Source organism: Ipomoea nil, unplaced genomic scaffold (genome assembly GCF_001879475.1).
Source record: "Ipomoea nil cultivar Tokyo-kokei standard unplaced genomic scaffold, Asagao_1.1 scaffold0482, whole genome shotgun sequence".
NCBI classification, from domain to species: domain Eukaryota; kingdom Viridiplantae; phylum Streptophyta; class Magnoliopsida; order Solanales; family Convolvulaceae; genus Ipomoea; species Ipomoea nil.
The window spans coordinates 1,400,001-1,422,292 of NW_017616910.1; the positions used below are offsets into that span (position 1 = coordinate 1,400,001).

At 38.2% G+C, this 22,292-nt stretch overlaps 4 protein-coding genes across 4 annotated transcripts; 1 reads left to right on the top strand and 3 right to left on the bottom strand.

The window, feature by feature from the left end:
- Nucleotides 1–162: 162 nt before the first annotated feature.
- LOC109173501 (uncharacterized mitochondrial protein AtMg00810-like) lies at nt 163–1,098 on the bottom strand. The gene has a single exon (XM_019322739.1). The coding sequence runs from the start codon at nt 1,096–1,098 to the stop codon at nt 163–165; it is 936 nt and encodes a 311-aa protein (XP_019178284.1).
- A 3,491-nt stretch (nt 1,099–4,589) lies between these two features.
- On the top strand, nt 4,590–9,324 carry LOC109173664 (anthocyanidin 3-O-glucosyltransferase-like). Its single transcript, XM_019322940.1, has 2 exons — nt 4,590–5,727; nt 8,952–9,324. Exons 1-2 carry the CDS (start codon nt 4,632–4,634, stop codon nt 9,266–9,268), a joined length of 1,413 nt encoding a protein of 470 aa, XP_019178485.1. The 5' UTR covers nt 4,590–4,631; the 3' UTR covers nt 9,269–9,324.
- A 5,249-nt stretch (nt 9,325–14,573) lies between these two features.
- On the bottom strand, nt 14,574–15,104 carry LOC109173502 (RNA-binding protein 39-like). The gene has a single exon (XM_019322740.1). The coding sequence runs from the start codon at nt 15,102–15,104 to the stop codon at nt 14,574–14,576; it is 531 nt and encodes a 176-aa protein (XP_019178285.1).
- A 42-nt stretch (nt 15,105–15,146) lies between these two features.
- On the bottom strand, nt 15,147–16,402 carry LOC109173503. Its single transcript, XM_019322741.1, has 3 exons — nt 16,302–16,402; nt 15,785–15,921; nt 15,147–15,712 (listed from the first exon to the last, which is right to left on the bottom strand). The coding sequence occupies exons 1-3, from the start codon at nt 16,400–16,402 to the stop codon at nt 15,147–15,149; spliced, it is 804 nt and encodes a 267-aa protein (XP_019178286.1).
- Nucleotides 16,403–22,292: the final 5,890 nt, after the last annotated feature.

The window sequence follows — 22,292 nt, forward strand, 5'->3', positions numbered from 1 at the left end:
AATAATCAAAATCAGATTACAGAGAACAATAACGCTAGAGTCCTATAGGAGAAATAACACAATAGTCTCCTACTATTTAGGCTAGGACTATTGACTAAAGTACAGCCAATAATATTAAAACATAACATAGACATAAAATATTACTATTGCTAACACACCCCCTCAAGCACAAGGGTGGATGATGTCCACATTGAGCTTGTCCCTCAGAGTATGAAAGCGAGGAGCTGGAAGAGGTTTGGTGAAGATGTCAGCAAGCTGGTCCTTGGTGGAAACAAAGTTGACGACGAATTCCCCCGAAGAAACTTTATCGCGCACAAAGTGGAAGTCGATTTCCACATGCTTCGTTCTGGCGTGAAACACGGGATTAGCAGCTAAGTAAGTCGCCCCTAGATTATCGCACCATAATGTAGCAGGCTGGCCAGTATGTAGACCCAGTTCCCGGAGTAAGGACACGACCCAGGTAACTTCAGCAGCAACGTCAGCAAGCCCTTTGTATTCGGCCTCGGTCGAGGAGCGTGCAACCGAGCGTTGCTTCCGAGACAGCCAGGAGATGAGGTTGGACCCAAGGAAGACCGCATAACCACTGGTGGATTTTCGGTCAATAGTACAACCGGCCCAGTCCGAGTATGAAAAAGCATGTATAGCGGAGGATGATGACGGAGACAGGCGAAGACCGTAGTCAAGGGTGCCTTTTACATAACGGAGAACACGTTTGAGGAGACCCCAATGATCCTGTGTGGGAGAGTGCATGAATTGACAAAGCCTGTTAACTGAAAACGAGAGATCTGGCCGAGTAATGGTCAAGTACTGTAGTGCCCCTACGATCCGACGGTATTGAGTCGGATTGTCAAACGGATCAAGAGTCGGTGTAGCCGGTTGAGTGATCGCAGCTGGGGTAGCCAAAGGCTTACAGTCAGTCATACCTGCACGAGAGAGAACATCAGCCATATACCGCCGTTGAGATAGAAGGAAGCTACCACCCTCCGACAAAGTCTCAATGCCTAGGAAGAAGGTGGGCTTGCCCAAGTCTCGAATCTTGAAAGTAGACGAGAGCCGCCCTAAAAGGGAATCAACTAAATCTGAGTCGTTGCCGAACATGATAATATCGTCTACATAGACGAGTAAGAACACCCTTGAATCACCGTCGGTGTAGTGAAATAACGACACATCCGTTTTGGAGGCGAGGAAACCTGTTGTTATTAGAAACTCATGTAGGCGCTTGAACTAGGCCCGAGGTGCCTGTTTCAAGCCATAAAGAGAACGTTGCAAGTGGCATACGTGATCCGGATGTGCAGGATCCTCGTAGCCCGGTGGTTGCTTCATAAAAACCGCCTCGGATAGATGCCCATTTAGAAAGGCATTATGGATATCCAGCTGCCGCATGGTCCAATTGTGGGACACTGCAAGAGAAAATAATATGCGAACAGTGGTTGGCTTAACAACCGGACTGAACGTGTCAAAGAAATCTTCGCCAGCAACTTGGTTAAACCCTTTGACAACCAGGCGTGCTTTGTGGCGCTCTATTGAGCCATCAGCTTTGCGCTTGGTGCGGAAAACCCACTTGTAGCCAATGACATTCATGTGAGGCGTTGCCGGTACTAGATTCCAGGTGTTGTTGTGCAGCAGTGCATTAAACTCCTGGTCCATGGCATCCCGCCACTGCGGATGTCCCACTGCTTGAGAGTAACATGTGGGGTCTTTGGTGACAGTGAGCGCCTGAAATTGCTCATATGTTCCACGAGTCTTACGCCAAGTGCGCATGACATGCCCCTCGCTTTGGGATGACTTAGTAATGGCCTTCCGTTGCCTCCGAGTTGGAGCGGGGGCGACTTCTATAGCCATTTGAGGTGGTTCCTGTGCTATGGGTAACTCCATTGTCGGTGGTGGAACTGGAGTATTGACAACAACAGGGCTTGAACCCCAAGGTGTATTGAGAGGTTGCTCATCAGTAACCTGTACAGAAGCCTGCATAGAAAAGGGGAAAGTGGACTCATCAAACCGGACATGACGGCAGACGAATATCTTTCCCGTGGTTAAGTCTAAGCAGCGGTATCCCCTATAAGAAACTGGGTAACCTAAGAAGACGCACGGTGCTGACCGATATTCCATTTTGTGGCGATTGTAGGGCCGCAAATAGGGATAACAGCGACAACCGAAGACACGGAAGAAGTCATATGTTGGTTGGGTGTTGTATAGACGGGAATAAGGTGTTTGAAACTGTATGGCTGAAGATGGCAAGTAGTTTATTAAATGGGCTAACGCATAATCCCAATATTGAAGCGGAGTTGAGCTTTCAGCTAACAAGGCTAAGCCGGTTTCGACAATGTGTCGATTCCGGCGCTCAACACGACCATTTTGTTTGTGTGTATAGGCGCAAGATTGCCTATGAGTTATGCCAAGAGACTCGAAAACTGTATGTAATCGGCGATATTCGCCGCCCAAATCAGACTGGATGGCTTTGATAGAACGGGAAAACCGTCGTTCTACCATTGCCCGAAACAAATTGAAAACTTTATATATGTCTGATTTTAATCTTAGCGGATAAAACCAGCAAAACCGCGAGTAATCGTCTACAAAAAGAACAAAGTAACAAAAACCCGAATTACTAATAACAGAAGACGGACCCCAGATGTCCGTGTACAATAAATCTAGAATATTTTGACTAGTGTTTGAAACTCTATCTAGTGGAAAACGTGCTGATTTTCCGAGTTGGCAAGCGGTGCACATTTTTGACGAACTTGTTTTATTTGGCAAAACCGAGCAGCTTTTTAGGACATGCTGGAGGACTTCTTTGTGGGGGTGACCCAATCGTTGTTGCCACACCTGTGACGATGCCCGGGCGGAGAGAAACGGAAAGTGAGACCGGGGAACCAGTAACTTGTATAGTCCGCCCGAGGTTGACCCTTTAAGCAGAATTGTTTTGGTGTTGGAATCCTTCACAAAAAACAAATCTTTATGAAATTCGAAAAAAACATCGTTTTCATTAGCAAAACGATAAACAGAAAGCAATGGTAAAGTCAGATTCGGGACATGTAAAATATTTGACATTTGTAGATTTTTAGACCGGGATGGGATTACTGCACGACCCACACGGGAAACATCCAAACCTGCACCATTGCCCACTTTGAGTACGTCCCCGCCATGATATGCTTCGGAACTGTGCAGCATGTTTTCATCCGGAGTGGCGTGCGATGACGCACCCGTGTCCGGGAACCAGGCATCGGCCACCTGGGGTTCGCCGGCTACTGCCACATTCGCCGTTCCTGCACCCGGCTGCGGATGTTCCGTGTATCTTTTATAACAATACACGGCCGTATGGCCGTGTGATCTGCAGATGTGGCAACGGGGTGTGCCGCCGCGCCCTCGGCCGTTGTTGTTCCCCCTGCCACGACCATGCCGGCCACGACCGCCGGAGCTATTGCGGCCACCCGATCTATGATCGCCGCTGCTTCTGCCACGGCCTGCAAAAAACGCCGATGGATTGCCTCCTGCGCCGGACTCACCTGCAAAGTCGTCGGAGTGTATGAACTCCTGCGCTTGTAGATGATCGACTAGCTGCGACAGGGAGATGGGGCTGCCGGAGACCGTAAGCGAGCTGGCCATCGCGCGAAATTCTGGCCTTAGTCCACGGAGAACGTAGAGGATTTGTTCATCCGGAGATAGCGGACGCCCGGCCAACGCGAGAGCTTCAACGATGGTCTGCGTTTTTCCCAGGTATTCCGCCGGTGAGCTTCTTCCCTGGCGCAAAGTTTGAAACTGTCCGAGAAGGCTCAGACAACGGGCTCAGGTGGTTGACGCCAACGCGGATGTGACAGACTCCCAGACTTCTTTGGCGGTGTTCCGGCCGAGAGCATGATGCATGACTTCGTCTGAGAATGAGGAAATCAACAGAGATAAAATTGATTGGTCTTGCTGGACCCAGGCAGCATGCGCGGGATTCGGAGTTGTGGTGGTTGTCGTCGTTGCCGCGGCACCATTGGAGGTCGAGGTGACGGAAATAGTCGCCGGAGGACACGGGAGACTACCATCAATATAGCCCCGTAGCCCTTGGCCACGGAGAAAAGGGAGAAGCTGAGTTCTCCAAAAAAGGCGACCGAATTTGGTAGATTGCTTTTGGCAGTGGATTCGAATATAACAATGCGGTCTGGAAATGCAACCGGAACCTTAAAAAACTGATGATGGACCATGAAATTACATATATATCCTCAAAAATCACAGTCAACAAACGGTCAAATAGACATAGGACTAAATTGTGTTAAAATTACAAAGTTAAGGACTTAATTGGTTGAAATTGAAAATCGAGGACCAATTTGTGAATTTAGCTATAGTCGAGGGACCATTTTGGGTATTTACTCAAAAAAAAAAAAAACAATAGTCGTGGATGAAAACTGGTACAAAAATAATAGTAGTGGATAAAAATTGACAGAAATTAAATATTTAGACCAAAATTGTCATTTTATTAATACTCCTAGACTCAAAATTGGTATTTGCTCTAAAAGTAAAGCAAATTTACCAACCACTTTTTCTGCAAATAGTTCAGCTAATTAATTACAAAACATGGAACGTGTGGTATATAACGGTTAAGAGAACTTCCTAGGAAAAGTAGAGTGGCGACCGGAAAATCAAGAATAATGGAGTGGGAGATTACAAATAATCATGGTGATGATCTTCTTCATGTTGTGATGTTCCCATTTTTTGCATTTGGTCATATAAGCCCATTTGTGCAGCTATCCAACAAGCTATCCCTTCATGGAGTCAAGGTTTCCTTCTTCTCCGCTGCCGGAAACATCGACCGGATTAAATCCATGTTGAATTCCAATCCACTTACTCAGATAGTTCCCCTCACGCTCCCCGCCGTGGAGGGCCTTCCTCCGGGAGCTCAGAGCACCGCCGACTTGCCGCGGGAAGCGGCGGAGCTACTCCCGGGGGCTCTCAACCTCATGCAACCTCAAATCAAGGCGCTTCTCGTTAAACTCAAACCCCAATTTGTGATCTTCGATTTTGCCCATGATTGGATTCCGCCCCTCGCGGCCGAGCTCGGGATTAAATCCATGTTTTACTGCGTTTATCTTACACTGCTCACCGCCTTCGCCTCCGTCCCCGCCAGGCTTCCCGGCCCCGAAAGATCCCCCACCGTCGAAGAAATGAAGAAACCGCCACCGGGTTTTCCTCCGACTTCTGTCGCTTCCTTGAGAACCTTTGAAGCTCGAGATTTTGTGATCATCTTCATGAGACCCCATAACGGCGGCGCCTCCGTGTACGACCGCGTTCTCGCCGGCCTAAACGGCTGCTCCGCCATACTAGCAAAGACCTGTTACGAAATGGAAGCGCCGTATATAGATTACGTGAAATCCCAATTCAAGAAGCCTCTTCTACTCGCCGGTCCGGTGGTGCCGGAGCCGGCCTCCGGCGTGCTAGACCAGAAATGGGCTGATTGGCTAAGCCAGTTTGAACCCAGCACTGTAATATACTGTTCTTTTGGGAGCGAAACATTCTTGAAAGACGATCAGATTAAACAACTGGCCCTAGGATTGGAACTCACCGGCCTTCCATTCTTTCTGGTGCTGAACTTTCCGGCCAATGTTGACGTGGCCACCGAGCTGAACCGGGCCCTTCCGACAGGGTTCACGGAGAGGGTGAAGGGAAGAGGGATCATCCATTCAGGGTGGGTGAAGCAGCAGCAGACCCTAGCTCACAGCAGCGTGGGATGCTACGTCTTCCATGCAGGTAATTAACGTAACATGTAACATCCATCTTTTCTTTGTCTATTAAGGACGCGTTTGGTTCAGGTTATATAACATAATTAAGGGAATGTGATATTTCAAAGCTCACATTTCTATGTTTGGCTCACATTATCTCAGGGAATCTAATATTCCCCACATTATCTCAGGGAGTCTAACATTCCCCAGGAATTCTCAGGGAGTCTAACATTCCCCAAGAATGTCACATTCCCTTCACATTATCTCAGGGAATCTAACATTCCCCAGGAATGTCACATTCCCTTCACACACACACACACACACACACACACACACACACATATATATATATATATATATATATATATATATATATATATATATAATTATTTTTGTAATTATATATTTTTTTATTTTTATTATGTTAGGTTAACATATAAAATAATTTTGTTTTAGTTTTTGAATGTTGTTGGCTCTATTACATTGTAGAACTAATAACGCATCCACTGAGGTTTGAACTCACAACCTTCCAAATGGAAGTCCAATTCGAATACCATTAGACCACATAGTCTTGGTAAGTTTAATATTTTAGTTAATATTATTTTAAAAGAGTTAATTCCAGCAATGATCCTTCGACTATAATGATTTTTCAAAATTAGTCCCCGACTTTTAATTTGGACACTTTAGGTCCCTTGACTTTCAATTTCTTTCCAATTGAGGTCCTTTCGTTAGAATACGGTTCATTAGACTTTAAATGAAGGGGTAAACTCGTCCTTTCACCTGCCTATGTATTATTCTTCGTATTTCTCCATTCGTATTTCGCTGTTATACCTTGTAATATAAACTTCTCAATAATAGAGGAACGCACACACGAGTAGTCAACAAATGGGAAACAACGAGGAACATTTTAGGATTTCGACTAAGATTATCTTCATATATATCGCGTATACAATGGAGAAATACTAAGAATAATACATAGGCAGGTGAAATGATGAGTTTACCCCTTCATTTAAAATTCAATTAACCGTATTCTGACAAAAAGGACCTCAATTGGAAAGAAATTGAAAGTCAAAGGACCTAAAGTGTCCAAATTAAAAGTCAAGGACTAATTTTGGAAAATCAATATAGTCAGAGGACCATTGCTGGAATTAACTCTATTTTAAAATCATGTAATTATATATGATACCGTTATCTTATTTATTTATTTTAATTTTTAAATTTACTAAAATATTTGAAAATATGTTAAGAATATTATAGTGTGTGAATAAAAGATAACCCTAAACCAAACATGATTATATTACATACCTCAATTTTAACCAAACACAGGAATCTAACATTCCCAGTAATCTAACATTCCCTAAGGTAATCTGACATTCCGTGAACCAAACGACCCCTAAGAGTTGTAACTCCGAAATTGTACTTCATGATGTGACAAACAAGAATATGATATTTCTATCATATAGGATTGTAGGTCCCAAACATATATCTATATCAAAATTTTGTGAGAGTGATGGATAAAAGTTGGGAGTAAGACGTGGTAGAGTACATATAATATTTTCCGTCTATTAATTAACACCACCTAATTGTGGGAAATTATTTTGTGAAATGTGGACCCGGGATCAAAGATACACAATTTACATACTAAATTATTCTTTTTTTATTTTTTATTTTTTATATATATGCATTATGCCATAAGAGTTTGACTATACACTTGCTTGGAAAAAAATATTCCTACCCTTATAACTTCTATTATATTTTCCCATTATTATTACTGCACATGCATACACAATATCTTTTCTTATATATATTTTTAATGGTTATAATGCGTACGTGTAGAAATTATATATCGGGAGTAATTTAATAAGAAATAAATTTGATTCCATTTACCTTTGGAATAAGGGTCAAATAGGCCATTGAACTGCACACAATAATGCAATTAGGCCACTGAACCTAAAAAAACAACAATTGAACCCCTAAACTAGCCAATTTAATGCAATTAGTCCAATTTACAGGTTTTGTAGGTTAGTAACAGGTTACCCTAAATTTAAAATATTTTTAAAAAATTATTATTTAAAAATAATTATTTGATTGTTTCAAAAAAAAAATAAAATTATTTAAAGTTTATATTTAAAAAAAAAAGGTCCAAGTTTATGCTGATGATTTGAACCATGCCCACTGCTCCGGAGGTTCGCACTGTAGACGACGACCACGACGAGAATGCTGTGCGAACCGGCGTCCAAGTTTTGGCATGGAAAGCTCCCAGCGAAGCAGCGGTGATTGGAGAGCACATGTTTTCCTCAGGCGACCCCTCCCAGCTCGGCAGCAGATCTGGCGAAACAGAGGCGACGGCTTCCTCCGGCGAAACATGGGGCAATTGGGTTTCCTCTCCGGCCGTTTGTACGACGGCGGCAGTAGAAGATCTCCTCCGCGAGAAGCAACGGCAAAGCTTTCCAGCGCACAAGTAGTTTCGGCGTAGCAGTTATGGAGACATGGCCGGAGCAGGTATGGAGACATGGCGCACAAGTAGTTTCTTCGTCTCCGGCGAAGTTTTTTTTTTTTTTTTTTTTTAAATAAAAATTTAATAAGTATTTTAAAATAATAAATTTTAAAAATATATATATTTTTAAATTTGGGATAACCTGTTATTAACCTGCAAAACTTGTAAATTGGATTAATTGCATAAAATTAGTTAGTTTAGGGACCTAATTGTTGTTTTTTTAGGTTCAGTGGCTTAATTGCATTATTGTGTGCAGTTCGATGACCTATTTGACCCTTATTCCTTTACCTTTTAATTACATATTACCATAATTATATTTAGTAAATTATCATATCTAAAACTTTTACTTTAATAATATTAAACATATCATAATTATTTGTATTTCAATCTTTCAAAGGTTGAACCCCAACCCTAAGGGCCATTATTTGTATTTCAATGATGCTATGATATGCTGATTTTACCAACTATGAATTCAATTCTACAACTATAATTTTTTTTAAAAAAAATTATATACTCTTAAAAAAAATATTTTAATATAAGTAAGATTTTAACATTAACGATTAATATTGGACATATATTTTTACGCATCATGCATATAAAATACTAGTGTGTTTAATATAATTTGGTTATCACACTTTTGAACCAAATTAACAACTAAAAATCTTTAAAATTTTAATTATTTATGGATCGAATCAAAATATTTTAGTTAAAAATAATTAATGGAATTGAATTTTGATGCACATATTTACATGTAGGGTTCAGCTCAGTGATTGAAGGTATTATGAATGACTGTCAGCTAGTTATGTTGCCGCTGAAAGGCGACCAGTTCATGAATGCTAAACTATTGGCCAGCGACATGAAAATCGACGTGGAGGTAAACAGAAGAGATGAAGATGGGTATTTCTGGAAAAATGATATTCAGAAAGCTGTGCAGACAATCATTGGGGAAGAAGGAGCATCAGCAAGGGCAAATCAGGCAAAGTGGAAAGAGTTTTTGCTTGATAAAGAGATCCAAAGCAAATTCATCAAGGATTTGGTTAAAGTGATGAGAGATATGGCTACCATGAACTAAATGAAACAATGTTGGTTGTGGTTTGATTTATGGCAGAGTGAATAAAAGTGAATTATGTGTAAGAATGTATTATGTTTGTAGCAGTTTGATTTATGGCGGAGTGAATGAAGGTGAATTACGCGTTACAATGTATTATGTTTGTTGTTATATGATTCATAGCGAAATGAATAAAGGTGAACTACTAATAATGTATTATATGTTTGTTGTCGAATGATACTTATAACCTTGGATGTATTATATATTATCATATTTAATAAAAGATTTTCTTTGCTAACGTGAATGTAGGCAAATAATCGAATCAAATAAATCTTGTTCTTATTCATTTTTTTTTTATCTTTGTTCTTGATCTCTTGCTCCCATTTTAACTTATCAGTAGAAATAGTAAAGGTGGGTCGTCATAGAATTTTAACTTAAGAGTGTGTTCATATTTTAATTTATCCTTAATGAATATGATTATCCGTTAATTTCCGTTAAATATTATCTTTTCTGTTAATTCCCCGTTAATTTAGTCATCGGTTTCAATAATAAAGGTCTTAGGTCCGAAGCTCATCCCAATCAAAGTTGACATAATTAGTAATCTATTTTATTCTTATTAAATTAAATAATAATTTAGTAGCTACAACAAAAAATAATACATATGCATTTCTTTAATTTAGAATTATGTGTCTACAATGTCTTTATTCAAAAAAAATTATCCATTATCAATAAATTAAATAAGAGAAATAATTTCATTAGTTATATTGTCTTTATTTTTCTCCAATATAAAAATTATTTACATTCAAATTCATCAATATTTGATTATATTCGCTACATTGTCCCCACAATGTCTTTATTTTAAAAAAAATTATTCATTATCAATAAATTAATTAAGAGAAATAATTTTATTAGTTATATTGTCTTTATATTTCTCCAATGTAAAACTTCTTTACATTCAAATTTATCAATTGATTATATTCACTACATTGTCTATTATTTTTTTGTGCACTATTTTTTAATTAAATATCAAAGTTATAATACAATATAATGCTATATATTTATTTACCAAATATTTTATTAATACCACGAAAAAATTAAAAAAAAATTATAATTAATAAAGTCAATCATATTAACTACTTGAGAGGTTTGTTGACAAAGAGAGTATTCAAATCACACAACAAATTGAAGTGAGGATTACCTTGCAATGTCCTTGTTTGACAATCAGCAGTTAGCGGTTAGCGTGTTAGCGGATTTGACCAGCAAATTATATCAACGGTTGATAAAAAGATATTTGAAAAAATAAGCTGTTTAGATTGACATTTAAAATGAACTAAGGGTATACATACAATAATAATAATAATAACAATAATAATAATATAATTGTTTTATATATATATATATATATATATATATATATATATATATATATATATATATAGGGAAGGGTTCAGGTGCGGGTATAGCTTCCCGTGCGGTTGTGCGGTTAGATCTGAGCCGTTGATCAAATTTAGATCAACGGCTCAAATCAATGAAAATAAAAAAAAAAAAAAAACAAAAAAAATGCGTGTCGGGAATAAAGAAGCATAAGCTAAAAATGGTGCACCTTAAGTGATAGAAACACACACCTTAAGTGCTAGATCTTAAGCACAAACTCACGCACATTAAGTACAAAACCCACACACATTAAGCACAATCTCACGCACATTAAGCACAAAATCCACGCACTTTAAGTATTAATTCACAGACACAACTACTCACGTTAAGCACAACCCCATGCACATTAAGCACAAACCTCACGCACCTTACGCACAAAACTAACGCATCTTATATACAAAACTCACGCACATTAATCACAGATCCGCTCACATTAATTTTGACCTAGATGCAAAAATTACAAAATTGCCACCGTATTTTTTTTTTTTTTTTTAAATTTTGGTAATTCTGGACGTTGATTTAAGTGAGATGAATGACCCAGATTAAATCGCACAACCGCACCAGAACCTAATTATATATATATATATATATATATATATATATATATATATATATATATATATAACTAAGCCAATCATATTAACTACTTGGAGGATTTATTGACAAAAAGAGTATTCAAATCACATAACAAATTGAAGTGGGAAACTACCTCGCAATGTCTTTGTTCGGCAATCAGCAGTTAGCTCTTCAATATTAGTATATATTTAATATTTTATGCCTTAATTTTTATTTGCTCTCCCTTATATCCCGTATTTGGTTTCAACCATACCTATACAATTATTTTATTGACAATTATAATCAATCTTGACTTTATTATCTTGCATTTGTAAACTTAAAATTACCTATTTAAATACGTAAATTCAACATTCAATTATCTATGCATGAACAATTCCAATATAATATTGCATTGATATACTTTAAAGTACTTATTTTTTTAAAAAAAAAATATTGGGCATTATCGCAATCGCACAATGCGCGTAAAAAACTAGTATAGAAATAAACAAGTAAAAATAACGAGACCAAGACTATGTGGTCTAATGGTACCTGGATTGGACTTTTATTTGGAAGATTGTGAGTTCGAGGCTCAGTGCCAGTAGCATTCAAAAAAAAAAAAGTAAATGGAAAATACTTGATGTACTCTCATTTTAAATTTCCCAACTTGTACTCTCTCTCAGAAATCTTAATTTGTCACCTTAGAGAGTATAAATGAGAGAGTAAAATTATGGGAGTCTATATAATAGAACTAATTTGTCACCTTAAAGAGTATAAATGAGAGAGTAAAATTATGGGAGTCTATATAATAGAACTCTTAGATGATAGTCTTGTACATGTGTTACCATCCAATCTGTAGGGTTGTAGCAAAGTTGACTCTAATTTACATGTGTTACCAACTTACCATCCAATCTGTAGCAAAATTGGCCTATGTGAACATATCGAATTGCCGAATAATAATTTTAATATAGAAAAAATAATAATTTTCTTTATTAGAATGGCAATGATTTAATTAATTTATTAAGCTTTTCATAATATAAAATTGGACTTTGTAGTTCCGGCCTTTCATTTCTTTATAAAATTAAAATGATTAGATAGATGGCTAGATTTAGAATGTACTTGAAGTCTTGAAGAATGGTCCCTAGTTAATTAGGTAGAAATTATTTTCAATGATTTAACATTTAGGTGAAACTTTCGTACTTCTTGTTCACAATTTAGCTGTGGCATCAATTAAATATTCTATTTAGTAACTTAAAAATTATGTTTGGTTACTTAGGTGAAACTTTCGTACTTCTTGTTCACAATTTAGCTGTGGCATCAATTACATATTCTATTGAGTACCTTAAAAATTATGTTTGGTTACTTAACAACTTAAGTACTTAACTCTTGATGTGTACCTATATAATTTGTTTTTTTTTTTCTTTTAATTTTTCTTGAGTAATTTTTATAGTACATTGAAGATAAAGTTCGGTATCATATATATACTCAGTACATTATATTGTCTATTATCTTTTTTTGTGCACTATTTTTTTAATTAAATATCAAATTTATAATACAAAATAATGCTATATATTTATTTACCAAGTATTTTATTAATACCATGAAAAAATTAAAAAAAATATAACTAAGCCAATCATATTAACTACTTGAGGGATTTGTTGACAAAGGTAGGGAGTATTCAAATCACACAACAAATTGAAGTGGAAACTATCTTGCAATGTCTTTGTTTGGCAATCAACAGCTAGCAGATAGCGTTAGCGAATTATATTAGCGGATTTGACCAGTAGATTATATTAGCGGATTTGACCAGTGGACTATATTAGCGGATTTGACTAGCGAATTATATCAACGGTTGGTAAAAAGATATTTGAAACAATTATCCGTTTAGATTAACATGTAAAATGACCTAAGAGTATAATAATAATAAATAATAATAATAATAATAATAATAATAATAATAATAATAATAATAATAATAATAATAATGAATGTTGTACACCAAACATTGACAATATACAAACACAAATCCTTCATAAACTCAAGAACCCTAGGTTAGTGTTCTTCCCCTTTTTGCAATAATCATAAATCAAGCATCAAGATAGATAATACAACTCTAACTCAAGTCCATAAACTAACTACTCATGATTAAATAGAATAAAGAACACAAAAACACAAGTGTAAAGCATAAACATTGCAAGATAAAGAGATAAAAGGGGAAAAGAAGATTATTTATTGAAATGATGGTAGAATCTTGAAATCCAAGTGTAGATCCTTCAATACAAGCTAGAAATATGATAAAGAACCTAAATCTACACATAATCTAACACTAAAATATGAAAGGAAAGAGTAGAAATAGTTAGGGTTCGAATGGGGTTCAAAACCGAGTAGAAATGAGTGAAAACTCAGCTAAAATAGAGCAGATATGGGGGGCTCGACATGTCGAGCGTAATTCTCGACGCGTCGGGCATTTACAGAATGCAAATCGCGACCTTACTGCCAAGATTCGACGCGTCGAGTGCTTCTCTGCAACGCAAATCAGACTTGTAGGCTGATTTTGACCACTTTATGCTCAGAATTAGGCTTTGATGTCTTCATGAAAGTTGTATCCCTTCGAGTCTTCTTTCCAATGGTGCAAGAATCACTTTATTTAAACATTCCTAGTTTGATATATGATCAAATTACCGAACAGTGTTCAATTTTGGACGAAATCTGTAAGTTCGGAACTTCAACTTCAAGGATGATTTTGACCATTATGGCTTCATTTTTAGGCTTTGGTGTTTGAATTGGAGTTTCATCCCTTTGAGTTAGCTTTCTAATGACATAAGAATCACTTCAATTGGACATTTTTAGATCGAGATATGATCCAAAGACTATGACGTCGACGTGCAGGTCAGGAATTGTAATGCATTGATCTTTTGCTTCTCTTTTGCTTTGGTTTGCTCAAATGACCAAGACCATTAAATACACCACTCTTAGGCATCCTTGGAAGTGTTTTTGTCAAAGTTTGATCACATGTGTGATGAGAAGCAGAGAGAAAACGAGACTTAGAAGATGAATGTATGGAGAGTCGATTATTCAAGCTGAACCTTTACAATATAAAAGGAAAGAAACAGGAAAGAATGAAAGAAAACGGTTATAGAAAGATTAGGAAAATACAATAAAGATTTGTTTTATTTTTATCCTCCAACACCCCCCGTAAGCTGGAGCGTGTAGATCATGCACGCCCAGCTTAAACACAAAAGAATTCCACAATCCAGAGGTCTTTGCTTTTAACCACCAAGTCATCAAGCTTTTGATGCCATAAGATGTAGCCCACAAAATTCCTACTGTTGACTCTTCAGGACTAAGGATGATAGTAGCAGATGAAACCTTGATTGTTCGACCAGCAATCTCTGCATTTTCCATTCAAACTCTGTGCTGCCTTAGCATGTTCAAGTTGAGTAAATTGAACAAAGCCAAAAACTTTGCAATGTCCTGTTTCTGGATTGGTAGGTAGCTGCACAAGCTCAACTAGACCAAAAACTTCAAAAATCTGTTTAAGCTGTAATTCTGTCATGTTGAAGTGCAGATTTCCAACATACAATTTCCTTTCTGAGGCAGCATATAGTCCAGTAACACCTGCTCCACCAGTAACAGTATTTGATTGAACAAGATTCTTTTCAGCTTGTGAGGGTTTAACCATAACAGGCTGCCCAAGCAGTAAGTGTCTAGATAAGGCAATGGCCATTGGGACAGACATGTCATCATAAAATTCAATATACCCAACTCCTTTCGATCTCCTTGAATTTCGGTCCATGATCAGACGTACATCCCTCACCTTTCCAGCTTGTGAGAAAAACTCATACACATCCCTTTCAGCTGCCTTCAGGGGCATCTGATAAGCAAAAACAATTCTTTGATCTCTTTCTGGATCAGTTTACATAGCTGGATCAAACATATTCTTCAACATTAAGCTAATAGCTGCCTGGGATGGAGCTGCACCATTAAGTCCAGACACCCCAAGTGAACCCGTAATACTGGAGGCTATGCCACTCCAATCTAACTTTTGCACCAGCATTGCTCTTGACTGTGCATTTAATGTCAGTCCACCCCCTTCATCATCATCAAAATCTGCAGTTTTGGCTGCTGAATCTTGTACCCTAACATGTTTAGTAACAGATGAGGCACAAACATCTTCATCTGTGCCATAATCAATCGTTCCAGCATAAAGCAAGTCTAAACTACTGGCTAACTGAAGAGCTTGGCTTGAAGTAGAAACACGGGACTCAATGAGCTTCTGATCTTGTCTGAATAAACAATCTATTAGAAGGGCTCGATCATCAGCATGCAGTGCTTGCTCAAGCAGTACATGAACTGAATCCGCACTTGGAGGCTTTGTTTCTGCTGAAGGAACTAGGCCAATTAGAATGGGCCTGCTACTTACAACCGCTCCACTTAAATCAGCCTTACGAACACCTAGAAGAACCTCCCCTAAATTTTCTGCTGGAAAATCTCAAGGAGCAACATCAAGGAGGTGGAAAGAATGTGCAGATGAAACGAGGAAGAAGAAGATACAGATTATGGAGATCATTTTGTCCCTGCTGGATCTCCTTCGACCCATCTTCAATCCAATCTGAGATTTAGAATACGAATCAGAGCCTAAACCTAAACTTCCACACATTACAACATTCTCTGCAGTAGCAATATCAAAACTACCAGACCGATTAAGGACAACATTTAAGCGGCAAAGAGAGAGAGAGAGACAGAGCGAGAATAAAAGCTCTAATCGCCATGGCTCTCTGAACGAATTTCAGATGGAGAGATACAACCGCTGTGGCTGAATCGGAAGATTGTTCCATCTGTTTCTGACTGAGAACTCCTTCCTTCTGCTGCGAAACGGTTGTGGAGGTCACCTAAACTGAAGATCGACTCAGAATTGACGAACGAGCTCCTTCATTCCGCTGCGGAACGGCTATGGAGGTCGCCTTATCTTCTGGATTTTGGCTTCTCTGCTGCTGTGAATTTAGATTCCTCTGTCGAATCGTTGTTGTTGCTGATCGGATTGGAGATCCAGCGATGGCATTGTTGCTACTCTGCGTAGCAATATCCTTCTGCGGATTGATCGGAGAAGTCGCAAATTCCTCTGCGGAATCGTTGCTGTTGCTGATCGGATTGGAGATCCAGCGACGGCATTATTGCTACTCTGCGTAGCAATATCCTTTTACGGATTGATCGGAGAAGATCGCAAAGGCGATCGAGCATCAAGAGTCGTCGGATGGCTTCTTCGACTGGACTCTCCGATGCCGGCGGCGGCGTAGGTGAACCACCATGGTGGCTCTGATACCATGTCAAAGTTTGATCACATGTGTGATGAGAAGCAGAGAGAAAACGAGACTGAGAAGATGAATGTATGGAGAGTCGATTATTCAAGCTGAACCTTTACAATATAAAAGGAAAGAAACAGGAAAGCAGGAAAGAAAACGGTTATAGAAAGATTAGGAAAATACAATAAAGAGTTTTTTTTATTTTTTTCCTCCAATAGTTTTGCCCATCCTCTTAGCTTTTCCTTGGCTCCCATGGACTCTAAATGTATCCATAATGTTCCACTTGACTCCAATATCCACCAAAATGCCTGAAAATACTCATCTTTGTTTCCAAACAAAACTCCTTGCGAAATAACACAATTTAATCATAATCTCATGAAATTTGGAATGATCTATAAGCAAAATGGCTTAGTGAAAGGGGGGGAAATATAGACAAATAAGCACTTATCAACATTGCAATAATTATGTTATGTTTCTAACATTAATTGATGGGAGATAAATTTAAAATTTAAAATCAATATTTACATGAACATCTACACCTACTTCAACACTATAAATAAACCATCATCCACAAGACCACAACCAATACTACAATTATGTTTTGGTCGTGGCTGGAATTGGGAGGATGGTTGTGGCTAGAATAGGGAGAAGAATATTTCTGGGAGTTTAGATCTTTTATAGAGCTTTATACTGATGTAGCAAAACTAAGATGTGAGCTCAGGTGTGTTATATCGTCCTCAGGGGATTGTGGGATATGGCACGCAATATGCAATCACAATAAACTAGGCACTAGCATAATGAAATCAACAAGAAGCTAAGCAAACTACAAGTTTAAGGAAATGATAAGACTAACACATATACACAAAGATAAACACAAAATAAAGAGATAAGACTCAAGCTAGGGAACATTATCATCTAGATGCTTTAACAACCTAAGGGATTAGGGAGAACAAGTAACCAAGGAAACAAGCGGGAATGCACGTAGGTATCCTAGTCTACGAACCATTCTCGTGATTAATAAACAAGGATTAGAACAAGGAATTGACCCACTTTCGTGGTGAATCAATTCTAAGTCCATCAAGCACACAAAGCATCTAAAGCCCCCAATTTCCCCAATTTTCGTAGGAAGAAATCGGGTCTATGCAAGGGGTGGCTTGTATTCATCACCCAACTCTCGTTGAGGCAAGGAATCCTCCAAAAACAAGCTAATGAAAGTGTACATCAAACATTAACAAGATATAAATACAAAACCTTCACAAACACATGAACCCTAGGTTAGAGTTATTCTTCACCTTTTTGCAATAATCACAAATCAAGCATCAAGATAGAAAATACAACCCTAACTCAAGTCCATAAACTAACTACTCATGATTAAATAGCATAAAGAACACAAAAGCATACGTAACAAACATAAATATTGCAAAAGAAAGAGATAAAAGGAAGTAAGAACTTATGTATTGAAAATGGAAGAACAATCTTCAAATGTTGGAATCCAAGCTTCAAATCCAAGATTACAAGCTTCAAAAGTGTTAAGAAACCTAAATCTAAGCATAATCTAACCTAAAAATATGAAAGGAAGTGAAAGGAAATGTCTAGGGTTGGAACAAGGTCCAAAACCATGTAGAAATGAGAGAGAACGGGGTTAAAAAGAGGCAGAGCAGGTTGGGACGGCCTCTTGGATGGGCGTACGCTAGGGGGTACGATTTTTGGTGCATTTCCAGTGAAAACTGGATCAGGGAGAAGAGATGCGTACTGACATGGTACGGGCGTACGGCAGGGCGTACGCCACCTACTTCTTTTTTCCGATCTTGGATGGGCTGATGGATGGGCGTACGGGAGGCAGTACGGTACTCCAGAAATTCCTAAATGCATTCCAAACTCTTTGATTGATCTCTTGGTCCAAGAATTGTTATGATCTTTCCAAAATTATTGAATTTCTCACTTGTTGTGAATGATTGCACCTTGAAATAAAACCAACATAACTTAGTCACAATTCATAAAAGTTTTTAAGCAATTCACAAATAAAATGGGTTCAAGAATGGGTATAAATATAGACAAAAATGCACTTATCATATACCGTATGATCTGGGGAAGATGAATCAACAAATGCGCAGTAGACATGAAGAAAAAGCTGAGGATAAAAATCATACCTTGCTTCTGAACCTGGGGCTTCGATTCTTGGAGCTGTTCTTTCTTGGAAGCAGAGGCAACTGTTAGCCGTAGCTCATGAACGCGAAGAAGAAGAAGCAGCTTACGTAAAAAGACTATTTTGCCCTCATGAATAAAAAATTTAAAAAGGTTTAAGCTTTTCCGGAAAATTTCCACCGGTGATTTGGCCGAAAGGACCAATTCTTCTAAAAAAGCATAGTTAAAGGACTAAATTGTTAGTTTTAAAAGTCATGGAGCGAAATTAACACGCCCCCTATAGTCATAGGACCAAAAGTGTAATTTGCTCATTTGTTAAATTAATAATGCACAGGATACTTACTAGTATTTGTTATTGTTTGATTTATTGTGAAATGAATTAATTAAGGTAAATTGCGTCTGACATTGTATTATATATGTTTGTTGCGGTTTGATTTTAACAAAATGAATTATGGTCAACATCGTGTCACAATGTCACAATGTACTATCCAAGTATCCCTCGTATGCGGGATACTCGAGAAAGAATCACCTATGTTAGAGAGAAGTGAGGGTCGCTTCAAAGGAGAATTGATGGGCAACAATTCTTTAGAAACTCTCGCAGAACCAGGAACGGGCACACTCGTGAGGTCAAGAGCATGGTTGGGAGGTTCCTGTGTGAGATATGTCATCGTCTACACAAACGGTAGTCGGTTCAAAGACATCGCGTTCTACCGTACAGCCAGTAGAGTAAACATGTCTTCACAAGGGAAGGTTCAAAGGGTATAGTGATTCCCTACCTATCCTATGCAGGGATCGACCGTTTGAACACACTTGTTTCTGATTTCAAAATACCCCGAAAATCAATTTTTCATTCATGTGGGGTTTGTTAGAAAAATAGCTTAAAATGGCATAAAATGACATGTTAAGACTTAAGTGACTATTTTGTGGTACAATTATCAGTGGGCTCTAGTTTATGAGACTTTCATCCACTTTGTGATTTGTATATACATTCAGACATTTTCTCAATTAAGTGTGTACCCCTTTATTTGCTTCATATTGATGAGAAAATGTACTTCAGGGACTTGGAATAAACATAGGGTTTATTTCGTTGGGTTTTGTTTCCTCATTAAGTGCTCAATGGCAGTTTGCATTTGGTCATAATGGATACTACTCGCGCTAATGAGAACATACACTAGTACTAAAAAGGAGCAAAGAAATTTGACTTTAAACTACCCTTCTTCAAACAAGGGTAGTGTATTGTTTAAAAATAAAGGGAAAAATAAGTATATGTTTTCCGCTACTTTCCTTCGTAGAAAGGTTAGCGGATAGTTATATTAATTTTAAATTAATATAATTGTCTGCTACCCTTTCTATGAGAAAGAGGAGCAGAAAATTAAATTATATAAGCCATGGATTAGCTTTATGCCTTCAGACTTCAGATCTACAAATTAAGGCCATCCAAATTTCAAACCCTTCAAATCTATCAGATCTCTTCTCATTTCAACCAAATCCACCAAAACATACAAATCTTCTCTTTTCTTCTCTTTAGTTCAACCGGCGAACCTTTAAATCTTCTCCTCTCTGCTTCTAATGAGACACCATCGGGTAGTGCTTCGACGGTGGCCTCACGACGACGCTTGTTGGTGGGGGGTAGTGCTTCGACGGCGGCGACTTGTTGGCGATTGTGACGACGACTTCGACAACCAGATTTATAGCTTGGTCGCACGGCTTCTTTGTCATTAGCCGTTCAAATCGTGAGGGAATGGTTTCGATGGCATAGATCTAGTAATAAGGGTCTCACAAAGCTGTCAACACTTCTCTCTTCTCACCGGCACCACCACCAACATCCGGAACCGCCACCATCATCCCCTTTTTTTCTTCAGATCTGGAAATCCCGGAGGCCACCGCTGCTTGGTAGTCGAAGAGCCAAAGCTTCTGTACATCGCGAAGCTGTAGATGGTGAAGCAAGCAAAGACGCGGGGCGACAACGGCAAGAGACGAAGCAGAGGAAGAAGACTGTCGGACAGACGGCAACGCGAAATTGTAGAGGGCGAAGAAGAAGACTGCCGAAGCAAGAATATATGCTCGTGACTGTCATTTTTTTTTCTTTTTTTTTTTCTTTTTTTTTTGCATTTCTTTAATTTTTCGTTGTTCTTATCTTCTTTCATTGTTGACTTGCATTTTGAATTACATTTTCTTTCCCTGTTCACAATGCAATTCCAGATTTCTGTAGTGTCTTTTTTTATTTATTTAATTTTATTTGGTGTGTAATATTTGTTATCATTTAATTGATGTGTTAATATATAATTTGTTGATAATATTATGTTGATGATTAATATTTTGTTGATTTGTAGTGAATGAACTTTATATATGATTAAAATGATTAGGGAATTTAAAATTAATGAATAATTATTTAAAAAAAAATCTGCATTAAAAATAATAATAAATTATGATATCCGCTACCCTCGTAAAAGGGACACAGAAACCGCAGGACTTTCAGCGTCCCCCACATACGCTACCCTTGTACAAGGGTAGCGGATAACCCTTTACAAGGGTAGCGGATGTGTAAATCTGTACTAGTGATATCATTATGGTTGATGTTTTTCTGTTATTGAGTGGTAGTGCTTGCACCAAGTGGGAAAATGTAACGTTTATCCGTTACTATTATTATAACATTAGGATAAGTTATGATAATATTCAGTGTTTGATATGTGGTGCAACACTAATAACCTAATAGCTAGACTACCATTATGATTAGGAGTTTGGTTAGGGTTTAGAAGAGACCTAAAGACATACAACCATAATGATGGTCAGTAGTTATATAAGGTCACTAGTCCTTTCACTGCTCACATTACATACCTCATACACCATCTAGAGAGAGCTGAGTAAAGTGAGAGACAAAATACTCGTTATCTCCGCAGCAGTCCGGATCGCTCAACCGTCTCAAGAACTATGGCTGGAGGTTAGTCGGTCCAGCTCGTGTGCGCCGGCACCTGCGGGCACGAATGTCGTCCGGAAATTGGCTAGCCTTGCGGACGGAAACTATCGGCCATATGGCCGAAAAATGACTGAACAGGCCAGACCGAAAGTTCTGACTATTATGGAAATTGAATTCATCTGTTACGGAATCAATTTTCTATTAACTCCCATTTTGAATTCTGAATTCAATTCCCAGGTAGTGGCCTGTTGTTATAGCTGTTGGAAGTCAGCTTTAATGTCAGTTTTAATTGCCATAATAAAGGCTATTAACTCCTCCATCCCTATATAAGAGAGGTAGGAAGAAGCAGATTTTACGGACACAATAGGACAAATACACTACACGAAATCTTGCTTTCCAAGCCTCAAAATTTTGTTTCTACTCCTTTCTTAAAGCTTACTATGTTCATAACCTTGCTTTGTTCGCCAGATTCCTTGTTTGGGTGCTCAAACATTGAATCATAAGCAAATTTTATCCTGGGAAGCCTAGGCCACAAAGCTCCTAGCACTTTTGGAAGGTGGCAAATAAGGTTTTAAGGAAAGAGTGATCGCTTGACTCTTGCAAAAACCCAACACCAAACACTAGCCAAATTCTCCATCTTTCCTTCCCTTACTTTCCAGAAAAATAATAATCTTATTTAATTTGATTATTATTTGTT

Excerpts from the sequence above, each read along its gene's own strand:
- LOC109173502 (XM_019322740.1), bottom strand. The coding sequence starts at position 15,104 with ATGCCCCTGAAGGCAGCTGAAAGGGATGTGTATGAGTTTTTCTCACAA.
- LOC109173501 (XM_019322739.1), bottom strand. The coding sequence starts at position 1,098 with ATGTTCGGCAACGACTCAGATTTAGTTGATTCCCTTTTAGGGCGGCTC.
- LOC109173503 (XM_019322741.1), bottom strand. The coding sequence starts at position 16,402 with ATGCCGTCGCTGGATCTCCAATCCGATCAGCAACAGCAACGATTCCGC. Across the intron at positions 15,922-16,301 it reads GAAGGATATTGCTACGCAGA|TTTTGATATTGCTACTGCAG; the intron begins GTAGCAACAATG and ends TCGGTCTGGTAG. Across the intron at positions 15,713-15,784 it reads CAAAATGATCTCCATAATCT|CAGAAAATTTAGGGGAGGTT; the intron begins GTATCTTCTTCT and ends GAGATTTTCCAG.
- LOC109173664 (XM_019322940.1), top strand. The coding sequence starts at position 4,632 with ATGGAGTGGGAGATTACAAATAATCATGGTGATGATCTTCTTCATGTT. Across the intron at positions 5,728-8,951 it reads ATGCTACGTCTTCCATGCAG|GGTTCAGCTCAGTGATTGAA; the intron begins GTAATTAACGTA and ends ATTTACATGTAG.